The sequence below is a fragment of the Perna viridis genome, chromosome 3, assembly GCF_037379345.1.
Source record: "Perna viridis isolate PV_CMFRI_1.1 ecotype Kerala chromosome 3, ASM3737934v1, whole genome shotgun sequence".
In the NCBI taxonomy this organism is placed as follows: domain Eukaryota; kingdom Metazoa; phylum Mollusca; class Bivalvia; order Mytilida; family Mytilidae; genus Perna; species Perna viridis.
Window position 1 is genome coordinate 22,531,982 of NC_142447.1, and position 26,324 is coordinate 22,558,305.

The 26,324-nt window shown below is 30.9% G+C and overlaps 1 protein-coding gene across 19 annotated transcripts in view; it reads right to left on the reverse strand.

The window, feature by feature from the left end:
- LOC148621464 (complexin-like) overlaps window positions 1-26,324 on the reverse strand; it is an 87,813-nt gene that overhangs the window by 21,373 nt on the left and 40,116 nt on the right. For 7 of the 19 annotated variants that reach the window (XM_088575894.1, XM_088575902.1, XM_088575890.1 and 4 more), the window contains 2 exons: window positions 5,466-5,580; window positions 2,884-2,898 (listed from right to left, as the gene is read on the reverse strand). In XM_088575894.1, the coding sequence (XP_088432020.1) occupies window positions 2,884-2,898; window positions 5,466-5,520 (70 nt within the window). In that variant the 5' untranslated portion in view covers window positions 5,521-5,580. Of the gene's footprint in view, window positions 1-2,883; window positions 2,899-5,465; window positions 5,581-5,808; window positions 5,896-6,308; window positions 6,439-17,782; window positions 17,804-20,764; window positions 21,139-26,324 lie in introns of those variants that run through there. The other 12 variants (XM_088575909.1, XM_088575903.1, XM_088575908.1 and 9 more) reach the window with 9 other exon arrangements.

Sequence of the window (26,324 nt, forward strand, 5' to 3'; positions counted from 1 at the left end):
AATGTATGAATATGAAGCCACATAGCAAATTTCATATGAATCTATCCATTGGTTATGCAGATATTTTTGATGAAATTCAGACAGACAGAATAGAGAACATATGAACAAGAAAATTTCAATATACCAAACACTCATTAAGTTGGGGTATAATTACACCCTTTTTCAAATAACACTACAAACAGTGGAACTTGCCTGATCATTAAACCGAGTAATAAATTATCCAACACTTTTTTTGTAGATCCTTTAACTGACACTTTCATTTGTGTTTTCCAAGTTCTCTTTAAATTCAGGTCCTGTAAATTGGTTGATAAGGCAAGTTTCACTGTGTCAGTAGTGAATGTACCACGTTTTTAGAAATGACCCTGTTCAATAACTTCTCATGCGTAAAAATCCCTTCTGCGCATTGCAAAAATCTTTAAGTACCACATAATGACATTTTTTATGCCCTAGTTTCTATTATATTCTTAAACACAGTTTGCATTCATGCCAACCCATTAAGAACATCATGTTGAGCATTAAGCATAAAGTCAATACAGAAATATATCCTTACCACATAACCTGTCAGTAATGATTTTATCCAAAAAATTTGTTCCTTAAATTTTAAAATTCAACCAGCATAGACATGCTTCACATCTTAAAATAAACCATATTTAAAAGCGGATAAATATCATGATCAACAAGGTATTGTGGTAGGTTCCTAATTTTATACCTATCATCTTCCCAGGTTATCTCTGAATATGAAAAATCCTATCGAACAGGTTTGTGTATAGGGTCAATAGAAATGGAAAAAAGTGGAAAACATGGTCTGTTGGATCATAGGAACAAAATATACATGAGTATATAATATGCCCCATGTGGGAAACATATGAATAATTGAGATACTTCAGAAAGATAAATATTATTGATAGAGACTGCTTATTTTCTAAATTTTTATTTTGTTTTTGTGCTCTTGGCAGACAGCAGCAATGGATTTTTTCTATCATAAAGATGGACCAAAAACTCCAATGACCTAGTAGTAATGTGCATTATACGATAAATTGGAGACTGCTGCTTAACCATTTTCCCCAATTAAGTCAATGCATGATCATGATAAAAGAACATATCTGGGCATAGATTAAAAAACAAAAAATAACGATACAAAGCATACACATTACGCTTGCCTTCCTGAAAGTTCAAGGTGGTTTTTTAAGGATTAGCAACATTTAAAAAAAAAAGAATTAGATTTTCAACAATAATAAAAACCTGCAACAGGGAAGAATAGAAATGTTGAACTGTTCCAATGGAATGGATAGACCATCAGGTAAGGGTCCATAGCACCTCAGTATGAAAAAATTCTAAATCTAAGGATTTTATAAAGGACCACAGGTTTAATCTGAGTACCAGTACCAATTCATTACAAAATATTTTAAAATAAAGTGATGGAAAAAAAAATTAAAAATGGCCTATATTTATACTCACCCAAAACAGAACCACAGGAGAATCAAAGTATGGTCACCAATAAGCAGCGTATATATAAATTTCAACAAATTAGTTACTGATTATATTAAAGTTATTCATATAAATTTTGTCTACAACAGTCATTTCAACTTCTTTAACTAGATTAAAAATTTCCTGTTATTTGTTAATGCATGATGATTGAAATAATATGAACTTCAAAACATATCTTCTCATTGGTGTCTACATTTTTATATAATATGTTTGGTAAAAATATTGTTTTATTTACGTTACTTTGCTTTCTTAACTTCAATATATCATATACATTCCTACAAACAAGAAATAAAAATAAACCATAAAAACTAATTAAATACAAAAACTAAAAAAATAAAAGTAAAATAAAAAAAAAAATCTGGCTACAATTGGTTACTGTCAAATTTTTCTCTTTGAAATCATTTTGTAACTGATGAATAATAAAAATGATGTCAATTTTTTCTAGGGATTTTAATGTTGTATGTCTTTTGACATTATGATTCAATATGGTATCAATCACTATAGACTAATGGCCATTCAGTGAAAAATTGTTTACATGCAATAGAAAACCAATTTGTACATGCACATTGTATGACCTGGGCTTATCAAAGGAAAAATTGCAATATATGTCAACATATGTTTAAAAACATAAGTACATATATTTAGTAACAGCGTTGAAAAATCACATTATTTGCTTTTAAAACCACACCAAGATCCTATAAACATATTAAAAAAAAACATGTAGTGTGAAGCTGAAAATAGTCTTAGGTGCTGTGGAATTGTTTTAAAAGTGGATAAATTAATGTTTAATTTATAAATGTTTTAGCATTCAAAAACAGATAAATACTTAATAAAAATAACAAACAATCCATATATAGAATTAAAAATAACAGACTAAATATATAATTCAAAACAACACAAGACAAACTAAAAACAGACTAATTATTGTGAAAATTCCAATGAATCAGAATTTTACATAAATTACTCTAAGTGCACAAATTCTATCATCTTATGAATTCAAAATCCAACATTATGTCAATAGTATTGCATATGTTTATTAATGTGTTATAGCAAGTTTTGAACTGGGTGTATATATATAATTTGCATACCAAAAAATTACTATAGGATGTGTTGTTATTCATTAATGTAAACCACTGTATATTTTGTTTTACATACTAAATATGACAATTGGCCGAGAACAAATTGCCCGGCAATATAAATGAAATTCTAAAGTGATTATATTTGTGAGCCAGGCTTCCAACACTGAATAAAATTGGCAATTTTCAAAAAAATATGAACATATCTTGCATTTAGAATTCAAGACTACAAAAATATATATTAGTAACTTTGTCTACTGTGCATAAATCAACCATGCATCAGGCAGGGAACAAACCTTCCTGACTCATCAAAACTTACCACCGCCAACTGCCCCTAATGGGTATAGTAATTAACATCACTTTACATGTTAAACAATAATGGTCCAAACTTTTAAAAATATATAAACTCCATACAGGATCTCTATATACATGTCATATAATTATGGTCCCAACTTCTTAAAAAAAATAAACCCCAAACTCAAATTCATATTCTCAATATTTGAAAGAAAATATTGTTTAGAGATTGCTATACAAGTAATGTTGAAACATGCCACTTTCTTGGTGCTATAAATCATACTTCCAAAGATGTCATCCTGACAACCAAGTACCATAATATAAGTTTCCTGTATCCATCATATAGTATCTCAGTGCCAATTTACATCCTTTTTATCAAAGAAAAAATGCACTTTGCATAGAAACTTACATATGAAAAGATACTGCCATCTATGGACAAATAGCCTGATATAGATACATGTAATATCAGTAAGAACAATGGAAAATGTTAAGTTGTGATAAAAAAGAATCACAAATAAGAAAATTTTACTATAAAGAGTATCATTATTTCTGATTTTGTGAGAATTCTACACATTTTTATTATAGATTTAATGAAACTGTTTCCTTGATAACCAGTAAAAAGATCCACAGTACCCTAAGCAATTGCTTCTGTTTAAAAATAAAAACAAAAAACTAAATTACACTTTTTTTGGAAATTCCATAACATAATATTATGAATGGAAAAACATTGTGTACTTTTAAAAAGACAATAGTTATAGTAATAGTAACATCACCAAAAGGGCAATATCCTCATATATCTGGAAATTACATGGATTGAAATAATTGTTTTCCCTTCAAGGGACATAACTCTAGATTAATGTAAGACTCAATTAAGAAAAGAGTTACGAGAATGAAATGTAATCATGCATAACTCAAGACTACTTGGGAATAGTTTTGTCTTTCATGTAAAATACACCGCTGGGAAATCAGGGAAGAAACTTTGAACTATGGGTACTTCATCAAAACATACAACAGATGAAATTATGAATTATAAATTGAATTAACAGCCATGGTTTTTGTTGCAATCTATGATAATGAGTATTATTGACTTTCCATGGAATTGCCCAAGGGATTCAAACAATAACAATGCATTTATAGCAAAGAGGAGATGTACATTTCATAAAACAAAAACACAGACAAATCTTAGCTAATAACTGTATAAGTGTTGTTTTTTTTTTTTATTAAGAAATATGAAATAAGTTTATTTCTTGTAGAACATAAGACCTTTAAGTGACAACACATTAATTCTGGGGAATGATGGTTTTTTTTCTGTACTTATATTTATTATTGCAGGATGTTATTTACCTTGACAACTTACAAAAAAAATAAACTAAGAAAAAGTGCTTCCAGAGAAAACATCAAATGCCCAACCTAATCAAATTTGGATCTTTAAGCCCCCTCCCTACATTTATCTTATTCATCATTATTGCTGCTACTTATAGAGGTTCCAAAAACACAGGAACTCTTCAGACAACTTCTTGACACCTAGGTCTGACCTCCCTTCATGGTTTTTGGTTGGTGCCGAGAACAACCAGAACTGCTAAATGTATGCAACTGCATTGAGAAGTACTACTCCATATCAGAACCATGCAGAAACAGAAAAGAAGTGTTTGATAATCTTCTGTACATAATTTCTCCTATAATGCCTTTTGTATGGTTCACAGACGAAAGTTTCAATATCATACAAGGAAGCAAATAGACCAAAGTTGGAAAACATAAACATAGTCTCTTTTGGCTTGGTCATAGTAAAAATTCAATCCTCCAAATAAATATGAAATAAATCTATAACCTACTTTCACTAAAAAATATCTTAATCTGGGAGCATTACCAGGCAACTGAAATTTTAGAGATTATTTTACAATTCACTTTCAACACCGATATAAAAGTAAAGAATTAAAGAATTAATACAAGTCAGCTTAACTATCTGCATTAATTTTAAGTGGACTATTACTTAATAAAAGATATTTTCTAAACACTACACATATTCAACTTTACTTTGAAGAGTGAAAGGTTTTGAACTTTTCCAAACTTCAAATCAAAGGTCCACTTGTGGAAAATCTAAAGTCTACAATGAAGTATGATTTAAGTGTCAGTCTTTATAAGAATCTGGCAGTGGGTGAAAGATGGTATAAAAAAAAAACATCATTTTGATAAAGTAATTTGATTATTTGCACCATCAGAAAACAAGGAAAAAAGACAATATTTGCCATATGATGTTGGTGCAGAGAGTTATAATTTCATCGTAATGTACTGAAAATGAACATTTCAAAGGCAGATAACTATGTCAAAAACCTCATTTTTTAACATTCTATTGAAAAATTTCTGAGCAAATCAAGTGGTTCAAAGATAAAAAAAAATGGTATATCCAAAATAAAGAAAGCATCATTGAGTGATGTTATATTGTCAGATCAGTAGGGTTTTCACATGCATTTTTCAGATTTTTTCCCACTTTGCCTGATTCTTACAAACTCTTACACTTAAAAGGGTTAAAGGTACAAGACCTGGGACCACCAATTAATTCATACCCCTGTGCTATGTAATAATTTGCATAGTTTAATTGTTCTATACCTTTAACAGATTTGAGCTGGTTGCCCACCATCTGCTTGGCAATAAAAGCTGCCATTGTCTGTACTTCTGTGGACTAAATCTTCTTTCTAATCAATCTAGCTTTACATATCAATACCTGGAAATAAAATAATCCCAACATTAGCATGCCAGAGCATTAAAAAGCCAATAAGAGGTGATAATTTCAAGTACTGTGGAAAACACTATTGCTTGTGGAATACCAATTTTTGTAGTTTTTGAGGTTTTGTCAAACAATGAACTATTTCCAATAACAAAATATAGAGAAAATTCATGAAATAAAAAATATTCAGCATGCAACAGAACTTGATACTCACAAAAAATTTACCTTCACAGTAAAAAGCAAATACTGAGGAAGAATTACAGAATAACAATTTTGGATTCATGGTTCAGTCAAGGTTCACATTCAAATTCTCTACAAAACACAAAATTTCAATAAAAAACTTTGATGCTTTTAAAACATTTACAATCATCCATCATACATAAGCTAACATTATTTGTTAAGCCATTAAAATTGATACCCACAAATACAGAAGCATCTTCACAGAAACTATAATAACTCATTATCTAAAGTTCAAAGCTAAATGTCTGCCTTGTCTCAATCAGTGTGAGAACAATGTCTATTTATATTTCTAAAAATAATCACAGTGACATTTCCAGACTTCGCTAAGTTTGAAAGACTACAACAGCTTATAATCAAGGTCAAGGGATCTAGTCTGTCATACTGAGATTGGATACAACAACTTTCACATGTACCAGTACATGACTAAAAGAAAAACATCTTTGACAAAAACAGGAGTAACAGTCTATAACTAGCCAGTAACTAACCTTAAAAAATGAAAATACTCTATAAATTTCCGAAATTCCAATGATTCACAGCTGCAAATCTTAGCAATACACCATGTCCAATATGGTAGAGCAGATTTCCAGCTTATAATGTGTTAAATATCCTCTCAAAAAAAAAAAAACAGACTGATTTTAAAAATATCCAATCAGAATTTCATATCATTGTAATTAATATTTTATTTACATTGATAATTTGTGTAGTTAGTGAAATTGGCAGTCTGTCAATCAAATCACTGTATAGATTATGGAGTCATCATAAAAATCAATTCAAGAAAATCAATTTAACAATGTAGCCATCTGCTAGATATTGCATGTAAACAAAGATTACATGTAACTGAGAATACATAATAAAGATACAGAACATGGAACTACTTTTAAGATGTGACACTAGGAATAAAAAATTATTTTCTTAAAATGAACTAAAAATACATGAAAAGGGCAAACAAAAATAATGTAAAGATTTTTTTTTTGGTTATCATTTGCATTATTTCAAAATTTATATCAACAGTAATGAGTCATTGAATATAAAAAAAATTAAATAGTGAAAATTATGTATTTGAAGATTTGGGAAATGGTTCATTTTTTAAGCTTTAGGCCACTTTTGTCAATACATATACTAAATATACCAGGTTTAAACTAAGTTAATAGGTAATAGCTTAGATTATTCTTAAAAAATATGCTGAATAAGTTTGAAATACAATAGAACAATATTTAAAATTTTTTACCTAAAAAATTTAAACAATAAAATTCATTGTTCAAAACTTGGACTCTTAAGTTTGTAAAATTATAGTTTGGAAATACAAGACTAACTGATCTGCAAGAGGACATTAAATGGCTTGAAGAATTTTTTTTGTTTAAGTGCTGGGTTCAAAGGTCCCAGGAGTATAAGTTATGTACGGGTATTATTCTTACCCCATGTCAGACCTTCAAAATAACCTGGATGGCTCAACTTATTCAAAATCTTATTGATTAGTCAATTCTATACAATGGCAAGCAGAAAATTTAATGAGAACAAAATGCCTTAAGCCAGGAAACACTAACCCATCAGAAAAAAGGATCACAATTTGTCAAGAACTCCAAGTTCAGTATAATTAAACCATTAGAAGCCTTAAACAGAGAATGAGTGATAGCTACACGACCTAATTATCTCTTGGCAAAGTAGAAACTTAAAATCCCTATCATGAATGTGACTGTTTACATCTGACATATTCAGTGAGAACAAGAATTCCTAGAGGACTTGGTTTTTCAGCCCGCATAATTTCTCGTAATCGACTTTGCATGTATGTAGAATATTACATGAAATATTTGGAGTAGAGAATTGTATCTAGGGACCACAAACCTATTGGTTTTGGCGTCTCATGTATTTTATAATGTTATTGATATATAGAGTTTCCTGTTTAGATTGCTCATGGTAATAATACAAACCACAAGAAACCATATACATCTACAACTTGTTTTTTGATGGCAGTGACATAACATAGACAATATTGAAACTTAAAACAGGTTATGTACACAAGAAACCAGATACATCCATAATTTGTAGTTTGATGGCAGTCATGACATAGACAATACTGGAACTTAAAAAGGGTATGTAAGTCTTCAGATTGTCATGTGACTGTTGTTTCACGAGAATTGGTCCTAGTCTACTATTCAAAGTCATGGAGATTTGCCTTTAAAGAAGCATTAGATTCAGTATCAAAAGTAAAATATCTTTTTGAGTAAAATTGCTGATAAAAAACCACAAATATTTAGTTATACATGATAGAAATATTACGAAAAGCATAAAATAGAAGATTTTGCATTGTAATGCAACATTCGAGATCCATGAAGTATAAAATAAGATGAAGATCAGTTCTTCAGATTTCAATACATTCTACATCAGAAATTCCAGAATAGAAAATGCTTACAAACCGTATTATCAATAGAAATTATTTTGCAGACATTTTCTTGGTACACTGACTTGCATGACATTCACAACAAAGCAAATACTGGGAAAACAGAGGTTTGACATTTAATTGTGCCTCTAATAAAGATAAATAAAGAATTTCAACTTTACACCCTTAGCCTTGCGGATAAAGGTCAAAATTTCCAACAAAAGTTAACTGTATCAGACCAAGGCAAATAAACGATAACATGTTTGTAATGAAGAGGTATTAGATCACATAGAATTTTTGTGTAGGTAAGCTTATTCATAGGTGGTATAAAGTGGATATTCAGACCTTTCCTCTATTTTTGGTTTTGAAAAGATTTTAACATAAAAAAAAAGCTTCCTTTCATTAAGACCAAGAACTGTACCAAAAAATTATCAATTGAGAAAGAGAACTTCATGATGTGAAAACCCAGGGATAAACAGAAGGACAAACAGCAATCTATAAATGAGCATGAAAGTGGAACTTAAAATCTTGTGAGGAGGTAACACAAAAAAGAGGGGAGGGGTTACTGTTAAACCACTTATTTACTTTACCACCCAACACCATTAGTCATTATAACATGTAGTAGTAACAGATAGTTAAATAAACGGTTGCACTAAAGAATATGTCATACCCATCCTGCCATTTGTTGATGTTTTCAGCCTCAAAACTTGGGAACAAAAAGTTGGAAATCAATGCAAAATGAACTAAAACATTGCGAGCAAGCTCCCAGAAATAATTGTCACTCAGTGACAATTGGAGGGGATGAACTGGAAGAAGTTGAACAGTTTACATATCTAGGAAGTGTCATTAGTAAGACCGGTGGCACAAATGAAGACATAAATGCCAGAATATACAAAGCCTGTCAAGCCTTCGCCATGTTAAAACCAGTTTGGAAATCAAACCTGCTTAGTGAAAAACACCAAGGTCACAATATATTCAACACCAATGTAAAATCTGTCCTTTTCTATGGGTGTGAAACCTGAAGACTAACAGCTGGACTTCAAAATAAAATCCAGGTATTTATCAAAAATGCATCAGACATATTTGTAAAGTGTGGTGGCCAAGAAAAATTTTGAATGAACAACTTCTGGATTGTACCAACCAAGATCCAGCAGATACCCACATTAAAAGAAGGGCATGGCAATGGATTGGCCACACATAGCAAAAACCGTATACCAGCATTACCAGAGAAGCGAGGACAAAGGATGCAAGGAAGACCTCTTCACAGCTGGAAAAGAAAAAGGCTGAAGGAAATGGACATGATTGGCAAGAGCTGGGGTAAAGTGAAAAGAACGGCCCAAAACAGAGTGAGATGGAGAGCAACTGTAGTAGCCCTATGCTCCACAAGGAGTATATCAAGTCCCAGAAAGAATACATCAGCTCCATATGCAGTTAAATGTATAATCTTCAATAATTTCCCCTTGGCTTCAAACCATAACTATATTTCCTCATAAACATCTACATATGATGTCGTCTGAATATAGCTGAAATATTGCTGCTCGGACGTTAAACCCCAACAAACAAACAGACAATCTACATATGATACTTAACCTTCCTTTAAAATTCATCAAAATCCCTTGAGCAGTTTAGGAGGAGTTTAACAAAATTAAACCCTTGAGTTGGATTATCTCCCTTTTGAGTGCTCAGACAGTATCTATATTACTTCATGCACAACTGTATATGATCGACCCCCAAAATTCTCATAAAATTTCTTCAAAAAAGAGTGTACTTACAAAATGTATGGACAGATGGAAGGACAGGCAGACAGACAGACAAAGACAGGATGATTTCTATATACCTATAAAATAAGAACTTCCTCCCATGATACTATTTTAAAGGATCAAATGTGTGCATTTTGTTAACTTGTAAGAATTAGATTTATATTCCAATTACGAAAGGAATGGAAAATTATGAGTAATTTTTCAGGTTCTTTGGGAATATTTAGTTTAATTTGACATTTATACAATATAACACCATGCTTTTCATTTAACAACAGTCTGTCGAAATTTTTGCATAACTCATATTTTTTTTTTGTTTAATAAAGGTTACAAAATATTAAAGACTGAAAAATAGGCCAAGTTTTATATCAGCAGAGACCAAAATTTGCCCAGCAGGTGAAATTATGTGTTAAAGATCAATATAGAAATTCTACAATCCAAGAAAAGGCTGGAAGTTTCAAAGATGATATTTATTGTTATAGTTAGAATTACACTTTCTGAATATGAACCATAACATTTGATTTATTTTAGATTGAACCATTAACATAATTTAGCTAGAAGCATATATATATTTGAACTGTGAATTTCAAATGTAAACAAAATCCTTGATAAATAATTTATTTGCAAGTTGAAAAAAAAGAGGCCCTCGATGAGCTTGAATCGCTCACCTGGTAATCCATACCCTATTAACTAAGTAAAGGTATCATGTTTTGTTTCCATGTTTGACAAAAAATGCTGAAAAAAGAGCATATATTGATGAATGCTTTAAGTTCAACTGAGTATCTAAGGCACTGTAAAATGTTAAAAATGCCTTCAAAGTGTTTTAGAACCTCTGGAAAAAAATTTGGGCAGCGGTCCCCAATGACCTGTTATTCCACTGGGTCTGAGGGGGCATTACCCCAGTATACATTTGCTGAAAAAGAACATAAAAAAGAAGTTAAAAAATGGCTATACAACATTATTATCATCACCATTCAACTTGGAGACCATGTTTCCGATATAAACCAAATATTGTTGAAATCAAATCAAGTATAAAAATTAGATGGAAAAAGGCTGGCCGGAACAAACTTTCATTATCACCATTCAACTTAATGATAACACAATGTATCCTAAAGAAACAAAATATCATTAGAATCTGGTGAAAACGTCTGCCTAAAAAAATTTCATACTGCCAGTCAATTTAAAATATCATGTTTATCTTATGAGCAGCTTTCATTCTACAGTTGTGAAAAAAATAGCAAAAAATTATTTTTAACCCCTACATTCTATTTTCAGTAATGACTTCCATGTTTTTTTAACCAATGAAAAATTTTAAATGATCAGTTTGTGCAAGATATCCTAAAAAATAATAATGCCAACTTTCATTAATTTTTGTCGCATGGTTTCAGAGGAGATTTTCAAAATTGTACATGTGAAAAACCACAAAAAATCTGTTTCTGGGGCCATTATTCCTACATCGGGCAATGAATCATTTTGAAAATTTCTGCATAGGTCTGTCTTCTGATGTTGAACAGTATTACCCTCCATCAGAATTCAACAGTTTTTTTGAATTATTTAAAAAAAAAAACTGTATTTGACCCCTATGTACTACTTTTAGCAACAGAGGCCATGTTTTTTAACTCTAACATGGGTCAACAGATTTTCACCAAAATGTGTCCGAAGATAGGTCTCATCATGCTGAACACTTTTACCTGATGTTTAAATTTGTTCAACAAAACAGCTTTGGAGATATATGAGAAAAACTGTTTAAAAATTTGTTAATACCGATGAAAGGCACCAAGTGATGTCAATAGCTCACATGGCCTATGGCAAAGTGAGCTAAAAAAGAAAGTATAAAACTACTTGTTCAGTTTAAATACCTCAGGTAATTAATCAAGAGGAGACCAAGTATAATAAAATTTTGCTGTTACTCAGTTGTTGTTTAAAACCAAATTTTAGGGCCCTTGAGACTAAACATAGTTAGGTCAAATAAAATTATAGATTCTCATCCCCTCCTGTTTCTTCAAAATTGACAAACATTTTAAAAAGTTTTTTCAAAATCAGGATTTTTTTTCACATCAGTTTCTAGTATTATTATACTATAACACACAAATCTTTCATTTCTTTGTGACTAAAATGATGTTTCTTCTCTGAAATTGATATGGCTTTGGATTTAGAACATATCTATACTTGAAATAACTAAAATTAGTCTAGCAAATATCTGGTACGAAATTAAAAATCAAAATCCTCCCACCTATATTTTTTGTAAACGTTGGATGAGAACCTACCATTTATGTTTACTTGGCTTCAGAGCCACAATCTACAAAAATAATCAAACCTTATTTTGAGATAGGGAATAACATATAGATACATCATAACTAAAGTTACTGCAACAAAACCAACTGCCTATAGATAATGCCAATGTCAGCATCATACCATTATATGACTGCATAGTTTTTTTTTTTATCTGTGACACTAGACTTGTTGCTAACAAGGCAGACAGTTATGTAAATTCAATTACAAGATTATAGGTTATATTTGACAGTAGAAAAAAAACCTGTCTGAACTCTAACTTGGTTCAATTACCTCAGAATCCTGAATAGTACATAAGAAGTATTGTATATAGAATGCATTATTAGCAAAAAACAAGTCTTTAGAAGTTTTTATAATAAACAGAAATGAGGTGATTCATGCATGTGAAAAACCCACCAAATTCTCATTTATTTCTTGTTCAGAAACAGTTACAGGCCACACAGCAAGTCTTAATTTTTCATTTGGTTGTTGCACTATTAAGATAAAAAGAAACTACATCAAATTGGCACTATGCAAGAGTTATTGTTCTTGATTTGGTGGATTTAAGTGAAAGATGAATGAATGCTTTTCTCAAAAATACATTATGCAGAAAGGTCTATAATTACTTAAAATCATGGTGTATATAGATCAAAGCACCATTTGTTCAGTGGGTTTTTCTGCATCATGAATCACCTCTACCATAAGCATTGTCTGAATTTTATATGGAATCAAATAGCAGAATCTAATTGGTTTTTATGGATACTGCAAAAACCAAAACATGTCACTTCAAATTACTGATAAAGAAAACAACTGTCATCTCAGACAAAGTGTGAAAATCAATGAAACTTACAATATTCAATAACATACATTGGTATAATGTATCAACAGTAAGGAAAAATGTCTAAATTATTGATACACTGCTACGTAGTGTTAGAATACACTGAAAGTTTATTGAACCAAACAGTAGAATCAGAATATATTATTTATTAACAGGTTTGACAAGCTAAACACAGTAACATATTCTGTCCGCTGCAAACATGCCTTTCAAATATTTGGGAGGAAATTCAAATCTAACATTAACAAATTACAAGTCTTGGGTAAAAGCATTTGTTTTCCATATTGAGTATAGATATTCTATTTTTAAAAATAAAGAACTGTTAGAGCACAGCATGATACAGCTGAATTCTGTTCACTTGGGTCAAGTATGAACACAATATTAGTTTTTGACATAATAAAACATAGGGACTAACAGTTCAATATGGACACATCAACTGATTTGGACATAATATAGGATAAAATTTTAAAATTCAATTAAAGGTGAAAAAGTTCTGTTTTAAGGGTGTTAATCAAAGACCATTGCCTCAGTCCCTAGAACTAAAAACCCATCAAAGATGTTAATCTGATAGAAAAACACAGGCAGGAATTCATGAGGAATCTAATTATATTTTTTTTATTCCAAAATTTTTTGTACATGACTGGCCAATTTCATACCCCTTCAACTCCAAATGGTTAAAGGAAAAATTCTTTTGTTTAAAAAAATTCAAAATAGAAATTCAGAAACAACAAAATGACATCAGAATCATCAAAATCATATTAACTATAAACATTTTTTATCTATTTTAATAATAACACCGATTTTTCCCTTTTTAACCCCTTGCTTTCAAAGGGGTGGACAAAACCTCCAAAAAGTCTAGGGCCCTCTTCCATGTCCATGGGAACAATGTATCAGAATTTCAAAAAGATCAAATTTTATTCAAGTTATGGAAACAAACAAAAGTTGAAAGACACCAATGATTCAGACAACAACCACAACTGCAGGGTGATATCATTATGTGTCTGCAAATTTTGATTTGCGGTTGTGTAATAAAATTATTCTACAGTATCAAGAAAAATTATGGTACCAAATGTCACACTGTTGTGCTTGTAGATAAGACAGTTGTTTATTGAAAATAATAACATAGAAATAAGCTTGCCTCGAGTAAACAGAAAAAAAAACTCAAATGTGTTTTCTTACATTTTTAATCACAAGAAAACATGTGTAAATATGTGTTTTACACATATAAATCACATAAATACATATGTTGTCCTAAATCATTTGAAAACCATATGCTTTTAGTACAGGAAGTCCTATGGATAACATATAATTACCATATAATTTCATTACTTTTTGTTTTTTTAAAATTAATTTTTAAGTGTCAAACATATTTCATTTATATGTTTCATTTGTTGGCTCTTACTGGACTTTGCCCCTAATGGAACTAATGCCCAGGCAGCCTGTTGAACCCTGTACATTTGGGGACCAATGTTGACATACTATTCATATTGTACATAATTTTGTGGTGGATTGACTAAGTACTTTTGACACACCATTTGCTGCCATTTCTGAAATACACAACTCCAAACAGCAATCAGAACTATTTCTTGTTGACAACACAATAAAAGAATATAACTAATTCTTGACACATTTCCATTATGGTAATCAAACACTCCATTGAGGTTTATAACAATCCTTTAAGTCTTTAAGGAGCAGTTGTGGACAATGCATCAGACCAAGGATTACTAAAAAAAAGAATGCTTTAGTCCAAAAGCTGTCATTGTTACAATTTTTGTCCAACCATAATTCCTGACAATATACACATCTCAACATGGTACTCCAACACTCCTTTGAGTTTCACTACAATCCTGCAAGTCATTAAGAGACCAAGGTTTGCTCAAAAATGCCTAACAGTCATTATTCTACACCTTTTGTCCAAACATATGGTATTCTAACACTTCACTGAGCTTAATTACAAGACTGCAGGTCATTGAGGAGGATCAAGGCTTGATAAGTTTCAACAGTCATCATTATACAATTTTTGTCCAAACATGATTCCTAACAGTATGCAAATCTCCTTGTGGTTATACTACATCCCACAAAGTTTCATAACAATAAATGCAGCAAGCTGCCTAAAAATATTTTGGACAGAGGGACAGATGAACAGACAGGCAGATGGAAAGACAAACAGACAGGGTGAAACCTGTACAACCCCATACTTTGTATGTAAGAGGTATAAAGAAATGATAAAACCATTAATCAAAATGTATATGTTCTCACCACTGATTCAATGTCCAATGAGAGTTCGATTAACTTCTATAATCAAAATGGCCACATGACATGCTCAAGTAAATATGGTGTTTAATCATCCTACAAATTTCAGCAAAATCAAATGGCTGATTTGAAACATTTCACATTTGAAGGATGGATGAACAAAAAGGAGTGTAAGAAAGTAGCAGATTTCTGCCTTGCATACTCATTTTCCAAATTATGACTAAATATAAAAGCAATAAAAGAGAAATGAAAAAAAAATCATTTTCAAAAGTTATAAAAAGACAATAAAATCCTACCATCAACAAGCATTACCAATTCAGATTCCCTGAAGTATAGATGTTGTAACATATATAAAAAATTCCATTACTTTTTCATAAAATAAACATTAATTCAACATTAAACAAATTTGAGAAGTTATGTGGTGATAAGCCTGTTTACAAATCTTGTTTTCTTAGTGTCCATAATATTTCACCAATAGTAAGTCAATTACTAATACTTACATATTTTTTATGAAAAGACAAATTCCCACTGCAGTCGACTCTCCCTCACTTGATAAGAGATAGGTGTTTTGAAAAAGATAATATTGCCAACATTTTTATTATAAAGGAAACAGTGAACTGATGCTCACAAATACTTCTTAAACTGACCAATTACTGAACTTAATATTGTAGCAAAATAAAACTGGGATAACACTTATTTTCAAGATGTCAAAAAAATAAGGATTCTGATTATACAAAACATATAAAATTGATTTAGTCTCAAAATTGATGGCCTAGAGGGACTGTGAAGACATGAAACTTTAATTTGAACTTGAAGCCTATTGAGCCATCCTTGATTACTTCGGGAAGGGGCCTGGGGTCTCTCAATTGACAAAAAGTCAGCTGTATTCTGGGAAGGCTACATGTACTCTAGAGGTAGACCAATGTCATAGGTGTTAAAATTGTGACTATATATGTAGGTGAACCATCATCCTTCATGAAAATAGGACCAACCTATGTATGCATAGTCTTCAATAAAGTTGGGGGAGAACTCCTGCAGCAAATCCCATCAAACTGCCAAACCATTTTTTTCGGAGGGGGGGGTGGCTTGTGGTGTGGGTGTTTGCTTACTTACATTCTTGCTTTATATGTTGTAATTGTCCAAAGCAGAATAAAAACACATAAATTGTCAGCAAACAAATTATAAGAGTTAATCTCCCTTCTGAGTAAAAATGGTTATACAGGGATTGTGAAAATTACATAATGTAAAAATAAAATCACTCTTTTTTAAAAGCAGAAATGCAAAATTTTCACCCTGAAAAACATTACTCAAGAGTTCACAAAATTTGTAAGACCTGGCTGACCTGACTCGAGGATCAGTACAGGACCAATATTAGACAGAATTAAGATTTCTTTAAAATTGCCTGTAATACATATGACTATCAAATACGTTTTGGTCAGACAGAACATTTTATTTTGTCAAACCTCAGACTGACAGTGTAGGAAATGCTTTTTCAAACCCTTTCCCAGACAAATAGTTTATCTTTTAATTCCATTTAGGATTATTCATTTTTAAGAAATCTATTGGAAATTTTTTTAATAAAGTACCACTATGCATAAAGCAAAATGCTTAAATAAAAAAGTGTCAACAGAAAAAGACATTGTTTCTCAATTTAAAAGCATAAATCTGAGGCACAGGTTTTCTAAACAAATTTTAACTTAATGTTTGAAAGTTCTGTGATATATCTTGAGAAAAAAGTCTGTATGTAAAAAATTTGGAAGACAAGCCTTATAAATGTGTTTTTAATCTAAATTTGTGTCCAACATTTGAATAAGAAGTGCTAGATGTTATAAAATCAGGCAGTAGGTTGAAAGGTAGGACTCTTTATAGTAAGAAAAATATCATAACATTCTTTTGGAATGTTGAATATTATTTCATAGCAATGTGACAGCCAATGTGCAGAACCAAAATATCTAAGCATTCCCTTCAGTAGAAGCAGAGAAATCGGTTACGAAAATCTAAATTATGCAGCACCTAAAAAACTACTAAGTCGACTAGTAAACAGGAAGTTGATGAGTGATGAACCTGAAAAGGGGAAACACGATACAAGTCATCATAAGAAAGCAATATACTAAATATCTGAGATTTTTCTCCTGAAGAAGCTGAGAAGATTATGCAGTGCCATAAAAAACTTCAAAGTGGTTTGGTTAACAGGAAGTTCTGCATAAAACTTAGGTAGAACAGTACTATAACACTTGTAAGACTAAAACTATTTCAGTGCCAAAGCATTAAACTAGTTTAACTTAGTGTTTCTACCAAAGAAGAATTGTTTCATCAATTGCAGTACAATTACCTCTTACTTGTTAAGATTGCTCTTGTCCCTGGATGGTTAAATATATGCCATTTTAAGCATATTGTTTTTTTTTAAGGTTATATCCATTACACACTTGTGTAAGAACTCATTAATTTCTATTCTAAGTGACTTACTTACAAGCAGATCATTATTCAAAAACTCTTTAACATAAGATTGTTTATGTAAAAGGTCTTCATGGTAAAGATCCATTCTGAACAGCTGTTGACATTTTGTTACAAAACCCCTGTACATAATTTATACATGATACTATTCTACAAACTGAACCGATCAACATAAAAAATTGATTAAACATATAAAAAGCTGTCTAACATGTGAATGGCCATCAATATTACCATAAAAGGAGAATACATTTGTATCAGTTAAGATAAATCTATCGTGATGGATGTGCAGTTAAGGAGTTTTTCTCTTTGAACGCACTAAGCAGCTTTGAGTTAATGTCATTGGTCAAGTTGTAATTAATTGGTATATTGATTGACTCTACGAAACCTGCTTCCTGTCCATCACAATCAACTAGCTTGAAGCTGAAAGTACTAATCTTCATGCTGAACAGTGGCAGATCAAAGATTTGAGAAGAAATGAGAAGCAAGTTGAAGACAATTAGAATACAGTTTAATGTTGATTAAATCTTAACATTATTGTAAAAAATAATGTGGGTTTAAACATGTTCTGCTTACTTTAAGGTTGATTTTCTGAAAATGTAACGATCTTATTCTGCCCCAAATAGCTGTTATAAGGATCAACTTGAACTGTTTAAGTTAGTTTGGAAACTGGAAATAGCTTAAACTCAGAAATTTTATGGTTTTATATGGAAACTTAGCAGCTGACTTTATTAAAGAGTCCGACTGACTGAGTAGAACATTCAGTAGGTCCAATATTATTTGGATTGTTAAACTTCACAACTTTTTTGTCTGCAAGTAGAAAATTCAACAATACCTCACTGTAAGACATTAGTCAGAAAGCAATGAATATATATTTATGTATTGTGAGAATGGATTTAGTGAATATTTTAAAGGGACAACAACCACAAAGTGATGAAAAATGTCATGTATACTGACTGACCGATCATATTGCTTTCATCAAAATAAAGATACTGTAGATGATCTTTGTATTTGAGAAACAGTATATTATGTTCACTCCTGTCTTTAAGAATATTAAGACATAAAACATACATGTCAACCCCTCTGGTCTCATTGATGGAGATATCCCTCATGCATTGGGCGGTGGCCATTGCGGAGATTTTGCATAGATGGTATTGCATTGAAGATCATATTCATCAAATTAGATTGGAAACTAAACCAACATGATACCGAAACCCCATTTACTCAGTGCAACTCAATTTGAAACAATAAAAAGCCATACAAATAAAGCAACTCTACACCCATACTGCTTGCTAAATTGTAACTGAAATGATAAAACTTTGCAGTACTTAAATATCCACAATCTTAGCAATTATCACTCATATACTAATAAAGTACAATGATATTAGCTTGCAAGGCCTTCAATATACTAACATTAATAAACCAATATATTTAGTTTATCTGATTGCAAACACATGTAACTTTATATGGAACAATAACTAATCCATAGACCAAACTTTGCACTAAGCAGAAAACAAATGGTGGTTAGGTATAGTGCAGATATTGGAGGGGGCCATGTGCTTTTTATCAGATTCCTGCTGAAAATGTCTTATTGAAATCAGAAATTTTGACAAAGAATGTAAAAGAATGGCCCATTGAAATTCAGATGATTATTTAAAATGGCCCATTCTCAGACACAACTCTTAAAAATCGTTGGAACGTTAGTATTCAGCATTTTACATCAATCTTAAGTAAGCATCTAATTAACTTAGATTCATTTTATTCTGCTTCAAACGAAAGCTTGAGAGGCTTTGGTGAAATTGAGTATGATGCAAACATATCACTGATTTCATGAGTTATGTCCCTAACCCTAGGTCTACCTCCTTAATATGGAGAATAAAAACAAGCTGAAGAACATCAATAATTCTTTACCTAAGTAACCAAATAGAAATAGGTTTCTAATACATTTAACAAACCAAGTGAACTTTTTAGACTGACAGTTGTGACTGACTAAGGAAGACATTTACGACTTGTATGCCAATAAAGGTCTCACACAGACGACAAGGCATGTGCGGGAGGAAATCCCACTTTTATGTTGATGCTGGAAACCTCAAAGCTACTGTTTTTACCAGTGCAAACTATGAAATGTACTAGGTTTGAACCAACAGTTGTGAAAAACCATCTGACGTTCAGCATATTAAACAAATATGAGCAACCCCCTCTTGACAGTTAATATACACTATGACAATTGAAAGGTGAAGAAGGGTATATTACAGCATATCTAAAATTAACAACCACAGTAAATCACATGATATACCTGTCAACTGAGGAGTAAAGTAAAATGGTAAAGTGGTCTTTAATATCAAAACAAACAAAAATTGTGTAGGCTAAGAGTTACAAAAAATACATGTAGTATTTTATAATCCTTAATTGATTTGGCCACAAATTTGTATGATTTGGTCAATCTAGGTGTTTGATAATGAACATTACCCGTGCATTGATTGAAAATGTCTCAAATTTGTAATTTTTCCACTATTTCTAATGAAAAAATCTCTTTATAGATTTAACTGATACACTAACATACTTTATTCATATGTTGCATTTGATAACATACCTTCTTAGTAAAATTCATTTTTTATTTTAAAATGGCTGTACTTTTGTTTATTTCAAAAGATCTTGTATTTTCTGTAACTTTCAAATATTTTGACTACTATTAACAAATGAACCTGTTAACAGATGAAATCAAATATATTCTGGAGTTCAAAATGTAAATAGGCAAACTTGATGTTATTTCCAAATCCATATAGAAATGCTTTTTCTGATGAGCAATGGAACTCATCCAGGAATAATACGATTTATGAGAAATCACTGGCTATCATGGTGCTTTCAAAGAACTTAATTGGAAACCTCACAATAAAATTGATGGACATCTAAAGATATTTTCTTGAGTATTCACATTACAGAGACCACAATACCTATTAGCAGTTATTATATATCTATATCATATATGTCACTTACGTTCACCAGAAAAACGACACTATCTGATGCCACAAGAACTATTCGATTAATCCAAGCAATTTGATTCTTCTATGGCTATATAAAAGTTATAAATAATTCCTGTTATTCAAAACTGTCATACCAGAGTCACACCAAGGTTGATAACCATCGATTCCAAAGTGAATTGTTTTATTTGACATGAAATCAGGCATGTTTTTAAATGGCAAGATTTCACATGATAGTATTGATGTTGCTAAAGCTGGAAGTTTCCATGATTGAACATCAATATTTTTTAATCAAAGTCAGTCCCGCATTGATGGAAAATCCTGCTGTTTACACAGCAAACATAGCCACCGAAAGAGAACTCAATGGTGCAAAATTCTCTTTTAGAGCAAACATGACCATCCAGAATCAGGTACTAGCAGATTTTTTTAAAATTCAATAACACACATCTCTTGTTTATAAATCTAAGACGTAAAAAAAACCACACGGCCTTAATGCTAATCCATTTACTAATGTCATCTAAATCCAATGCTTAAGCTTATACTGATCACAATGAACTAGTTCCATACATATCCTAAATAATCAATAATACTATGGAATTCTATCAATGTTACTCATAATTAACCCTTATATTCTAGACAACAGTTTGATATCAAAATCTGACAAAAAATCATAATAATTTAAGCATTGATCAATACATTTACATAAATTAGAGCTTAGTGTCAACTTTTCTTGAAAATTAATTATCATTTTGTTTTGATTTCTTTATGGAAATGAAGATCAATCAGAAAATAATATTTAATCAGAGACACTAAACAAGAAACATTTTGAAACAGCTCACAAAAAAGAATACTCTCTGCTTCAGTTCAGACTTGAAACATGCTGAACCCTTACCATCAAAGCATAATATCCCAACATTTATAATTTTTTTCTTTAAGCATACTGACAAATGATGCCCTACTATATTTTTTTCTTTAAGCATATTGACAAATGATGCCACACTATATTTTTTTAATGAATGGTTCAGGAAGGTTTGCATGCACAAGCTGTACATTATTGCAAACTGTTCATAATGATTTGCTTCTTTTGTATGTATTGTTTTAATTACTTTGTGTTCTTTGTTGTGTTTGTCTGTTTTCCATGTCTGGTCTTTGTCCCTGGATTACATTCTTTTGATTTCTGCTAGAATCTTGGTTCCCTTGATTATTCTATGTAAGCTATCCAAAAATCTTCATTTATTTTACATCAACATATAATACCTGACCTCTCTATAAAATTCATCAAAATTGATTGAGTGGTTAACATTGAGTTGCTCTTACGTCGTGTAAGCATGTGAACCCTTAATTTGGATTTTCTACCCTTGCATATGTCTGACAATAATTATCTTCCTTCATGCACATCTCATATGATATCAATTCTTCCCAAATATTTTATCAAAATCCATTGCCTAGTTAAGGAGGACAGATCGACAGACAGGAAGCTTCCTTTGTACTTTTGTTTGTAGTGGTATATTTATGTCAACACTGCTCTCTAAATCAAATTTACACTTAGTCTGAAGTATGGCCCTCAATAGTACCTAGCACATTTACATGGCTCTAATATAAAGCTGAAATAATAGAAAATGTAAGAACAATCAAATTCACAATCTACCAAGGGCAATCAATTCACAACCCTCCTCTGTATAAAAAAATAAATCCGACCAGCTTGAACTTGGCCTTTCAACAACAACTTTGAAAATGAAAAATTAAGTTTTATCATTTAAATAAAATACTTTTGAAGGTTGTTAGTTATAGAGTATCAAAAAAAATATTTTGGAATGTCAGACAAACAGATAACATTAACTTTGATCATTATTATTCCAAAATGTAACTTCATTGAGGAGGGAGAAATAGGTTCTTGGTCACAACTTCTTACCGCTTTAACGAACAAAATTATGGGTACAGGCAAAGTAGAATCTTGTGGCGAAAGACTATTGCAAAGCAACATACAAAGTTATATATCAATACCAGAGTAATGTGCATTCCCTAACTCAATGCCTTATCTAGTAGACTTGCTATATGAGAATAACACAATATGTCCAAGTTACAAGATACACAACTCAAATACTCAGTCAGTTCTATCTGTATCTCAGTCAAAATTAATTGAAAAAAAAATCAATTATATCATGCACAAAAACAGGCAATCTAGTGCAGTTACATGTAGTCAGTTTAATTTAAACTAACTAACTGGTGAGCAAATGGCATTCTTGAGTAATTAATTTGTGATTAATTAGGTTTGATGCTTCATTAATCTGACATTTACTATTGCACCTTTTCCGATTTTTAATTTCCAGGAGTTTAGAACATTTTTTTTTTATAAGGTTGCAATTTAAAAAAAAATTTTTTTTAAACATCTCCCAGCAAAAAGAATTTCTCTCTCTGTCTGTTTATCTGACCACGTTTCTCCTGAAGCTTCTCCTGAATGTTCAACCTTAGAAATTTTCATTTAAAGTTTAAGAACCTTCAATCCTTTTCATTGACATTTTGTTGTTGCCTTTTGATATTACCGAGTTTTCTGACTAGGAAAATTCCAGGACCTCCCATTCTTTAAAATAAAATTTGAACCTCTGGATTTTTATGAAATTTCAAAGATAACTTCCAAATGAAGATATTATGGGTTTTAAATAAATATTGCAAGTCTTCTTAATCACTAAGGAATTCTGATAAAATTTTAAAGGATGTTTATTAATTGTATATAGATGTGCATGAAGGACATGAAAGAATATAATTAGTGTTGTAGAACTCCAAAGGGAGATAATCTAACATAAGAATTAAACATTTACCATATTATTCCATTTGAAGTGGGAGGTATTCTCCATGTGAGCTTGTTCATAGTATTTCTATTCTATATAATGAGTACTCAAACACCTTTCAATCCAATTTGATATCCACTATATCTATAGAGGACATCAAGTGCATGAATAAAAAATCAATTTGTGAAATGATCTATCATATTGCTTGTTCAAAAATCTTTTCAAATAAATAACAATTTATAAGTACATGTATAACACCTTCAATATAAGGATGGTAATAATTCAAGGTAAGTGATGCTGAAGTAATTAAAATAGAGAGTCCAACTGTATCAATAAATTAATCAAAACTAGTTTATTATCAGAAAAATAAGTATAAGTTACATAAATACTGCAAATTTTAAATCACAAACGGGGAATATTGTAAAGAAAAGCATAAACCCTTATCTGTAAAATTGATTAAAAGTTTGAATTCTATATAAGGTATGTCAAGTTCAGTAACTCTTAAAAGTTAAATCTAAAAATAAACAATACCTAATAAGTAACACAACAAGTCATCTTTAGTAAGTTAATGAAGTGACTATTCAAATGTAAAAGAAGAAAAATCTTGTAAATTAAAATGCAATAATTCATTGACAAAATTTTGGCCTTTCCAGTGGGAATAACACCTAAAGGCAGATGTAATACAACTTAACCCAAAAAGAGCTCTTCAATTTAATGATGGAAGGTCATATTTACTTTTCTGTACATCTTAATAGTTTTTGAGATATCAAATTAAATTTCTGACCATAATATGAAAATCTAAAATTAGTATTGGGCTATTGGCTCTATGCTACCATCTGCTAATTTTTGCCTAAATTTTGCACAAAATTAACATCATTTTCCAATAACAGGAAAGGTACCAACCATCAGAACCCACCGCTACTAAATGGAATCAATTTAAGATACTCAGACAGACAAATAAAAATTTAATAATCCATTATCGATCAGTTTGAAGTTGCACTATTACATGTAAAAGAAACTTAACACACAAGTTCTTTAGTTCTCTAGAACATTTTTTAGTTACAAAGTAAATGGCCATACTTACAAGTTTTAAAAGAAATAAAATAATCTGCCAAAATGCCAAACAAACAATGTCAATGGACATAACTTCATAATTTTTTGATAGACAACAAAAATAACTTTGGTGAAACTTTACTACCAATAAATGAATACACATATAATGTATTTTCCTTTAAAATGAGATGCCATGACCAAACAAGGCTTCAGTTACTTCAATAGAATTCTCAGGAAATTGGTTCTGCAAAAAACAGGTATAAGTTTACTCTATCCATTAGAGTGACATGGCATAAGATATTCTATTATCAATACATACCCTCAAGTAAGCAGCCTTGAGACCAAACCTGCTGATATCTATCATCTAATACTCATCAATCTGAAGGCAAATAATTGCCCATCTTTCAATATAGTTATAGAACATTTTTTCATACATGAAGTTGTTTTGTCTAAAGCATTTCCTCAATAGACTAAAATTCTGCTTGAAAGCTCAATACTAAATAGTTTATTATGTGAATTGTAAATTGGGCTCTTAAAGATCCACTTATTGCAGTTCTATCACCAAGGCCAATTTCACTAATTTAGAATCCTCTTCTTACATGTAAACCTCCAAATATTACATGAAAAAGATAGGTGGTGTTTCTAAATAAACTAAAGATGCTTACCCTACCAGTGCATATGGTCCATCTCCTAACATTTTGGGTGGAATTCTGGTGCTCATTTAATTAGTTAAGTTCTCAGTGTTTGTTACTTATATATACTTTTAAAAGAATGAAAACCATTTTATTGATTTAAAATATTCAGTTTTAATAGTATCTTTTTCTTCCAAGGTTAAAAACAAATTCTGATCTGTCAATTGCTTTTATATTCCTTACAAAAGATAATTATTTTTGACAATCACAAATAAAATTGCTTAACTGCAAATACCAAAATGTTATCAAACCAGGAAAACCTATTTGCAATATCAATACCAGTATCTAAATGCCATAAAATTTATAGTGGTATATAATGGTTAAGCAAAATGTTAAATCTCATTACAGCCAGTATTTACATGTGTACATGTACTGTATAACTTAACCATGATATTTGTTAGGCCACATCAAGTTAATTTGTAGATTCTCATCCCCGCGCACCCCAAAATTTTTTGTTGTTGATTTTTTTTTACAGTGGTTCAAATTTCCAGATTTCTTTTATGTCCGTATACATCACAACTCTACTTATACAAAATACAATGTGCTGTATGTTTACAGAATATCTTGATATTTTTCAGCAAATGTCAGGATGGTTTTTGTTGTTAGTTTAAGATTATGAGAGGAATTAAAGAAATACTGCCTTGGTATGGCACACACATTACCGAAAGTACACTTTGCCAGGAGTTCTTCAACCAATTCATCAGCAGGAATAAGATTTTACAAATCTTGGATAAATAAAAAATAAAAACTAAAATCCTCCTACCCGCCCAATTTTTTAGTTGCTGGTGGATGAGAATCTACAAATTAACTTGATGTGGCCTTATACATGGAATTTCTACTATTAATTAGCATTGAATCATCATTTTAAATTTGCAGTAAAAATATGATATGTGAACCTATCCTTTTACTGATTCAATGGCATTATTACAGAAACTTTTTTATCACTGGTCATCCCCCCAAAGTGAATATTATTAAACAAAGTGAATCAGCAACAGTTCTGCAGAAGGCACAGAAAAATAGAATGCACTGTGCTGGATTCTAG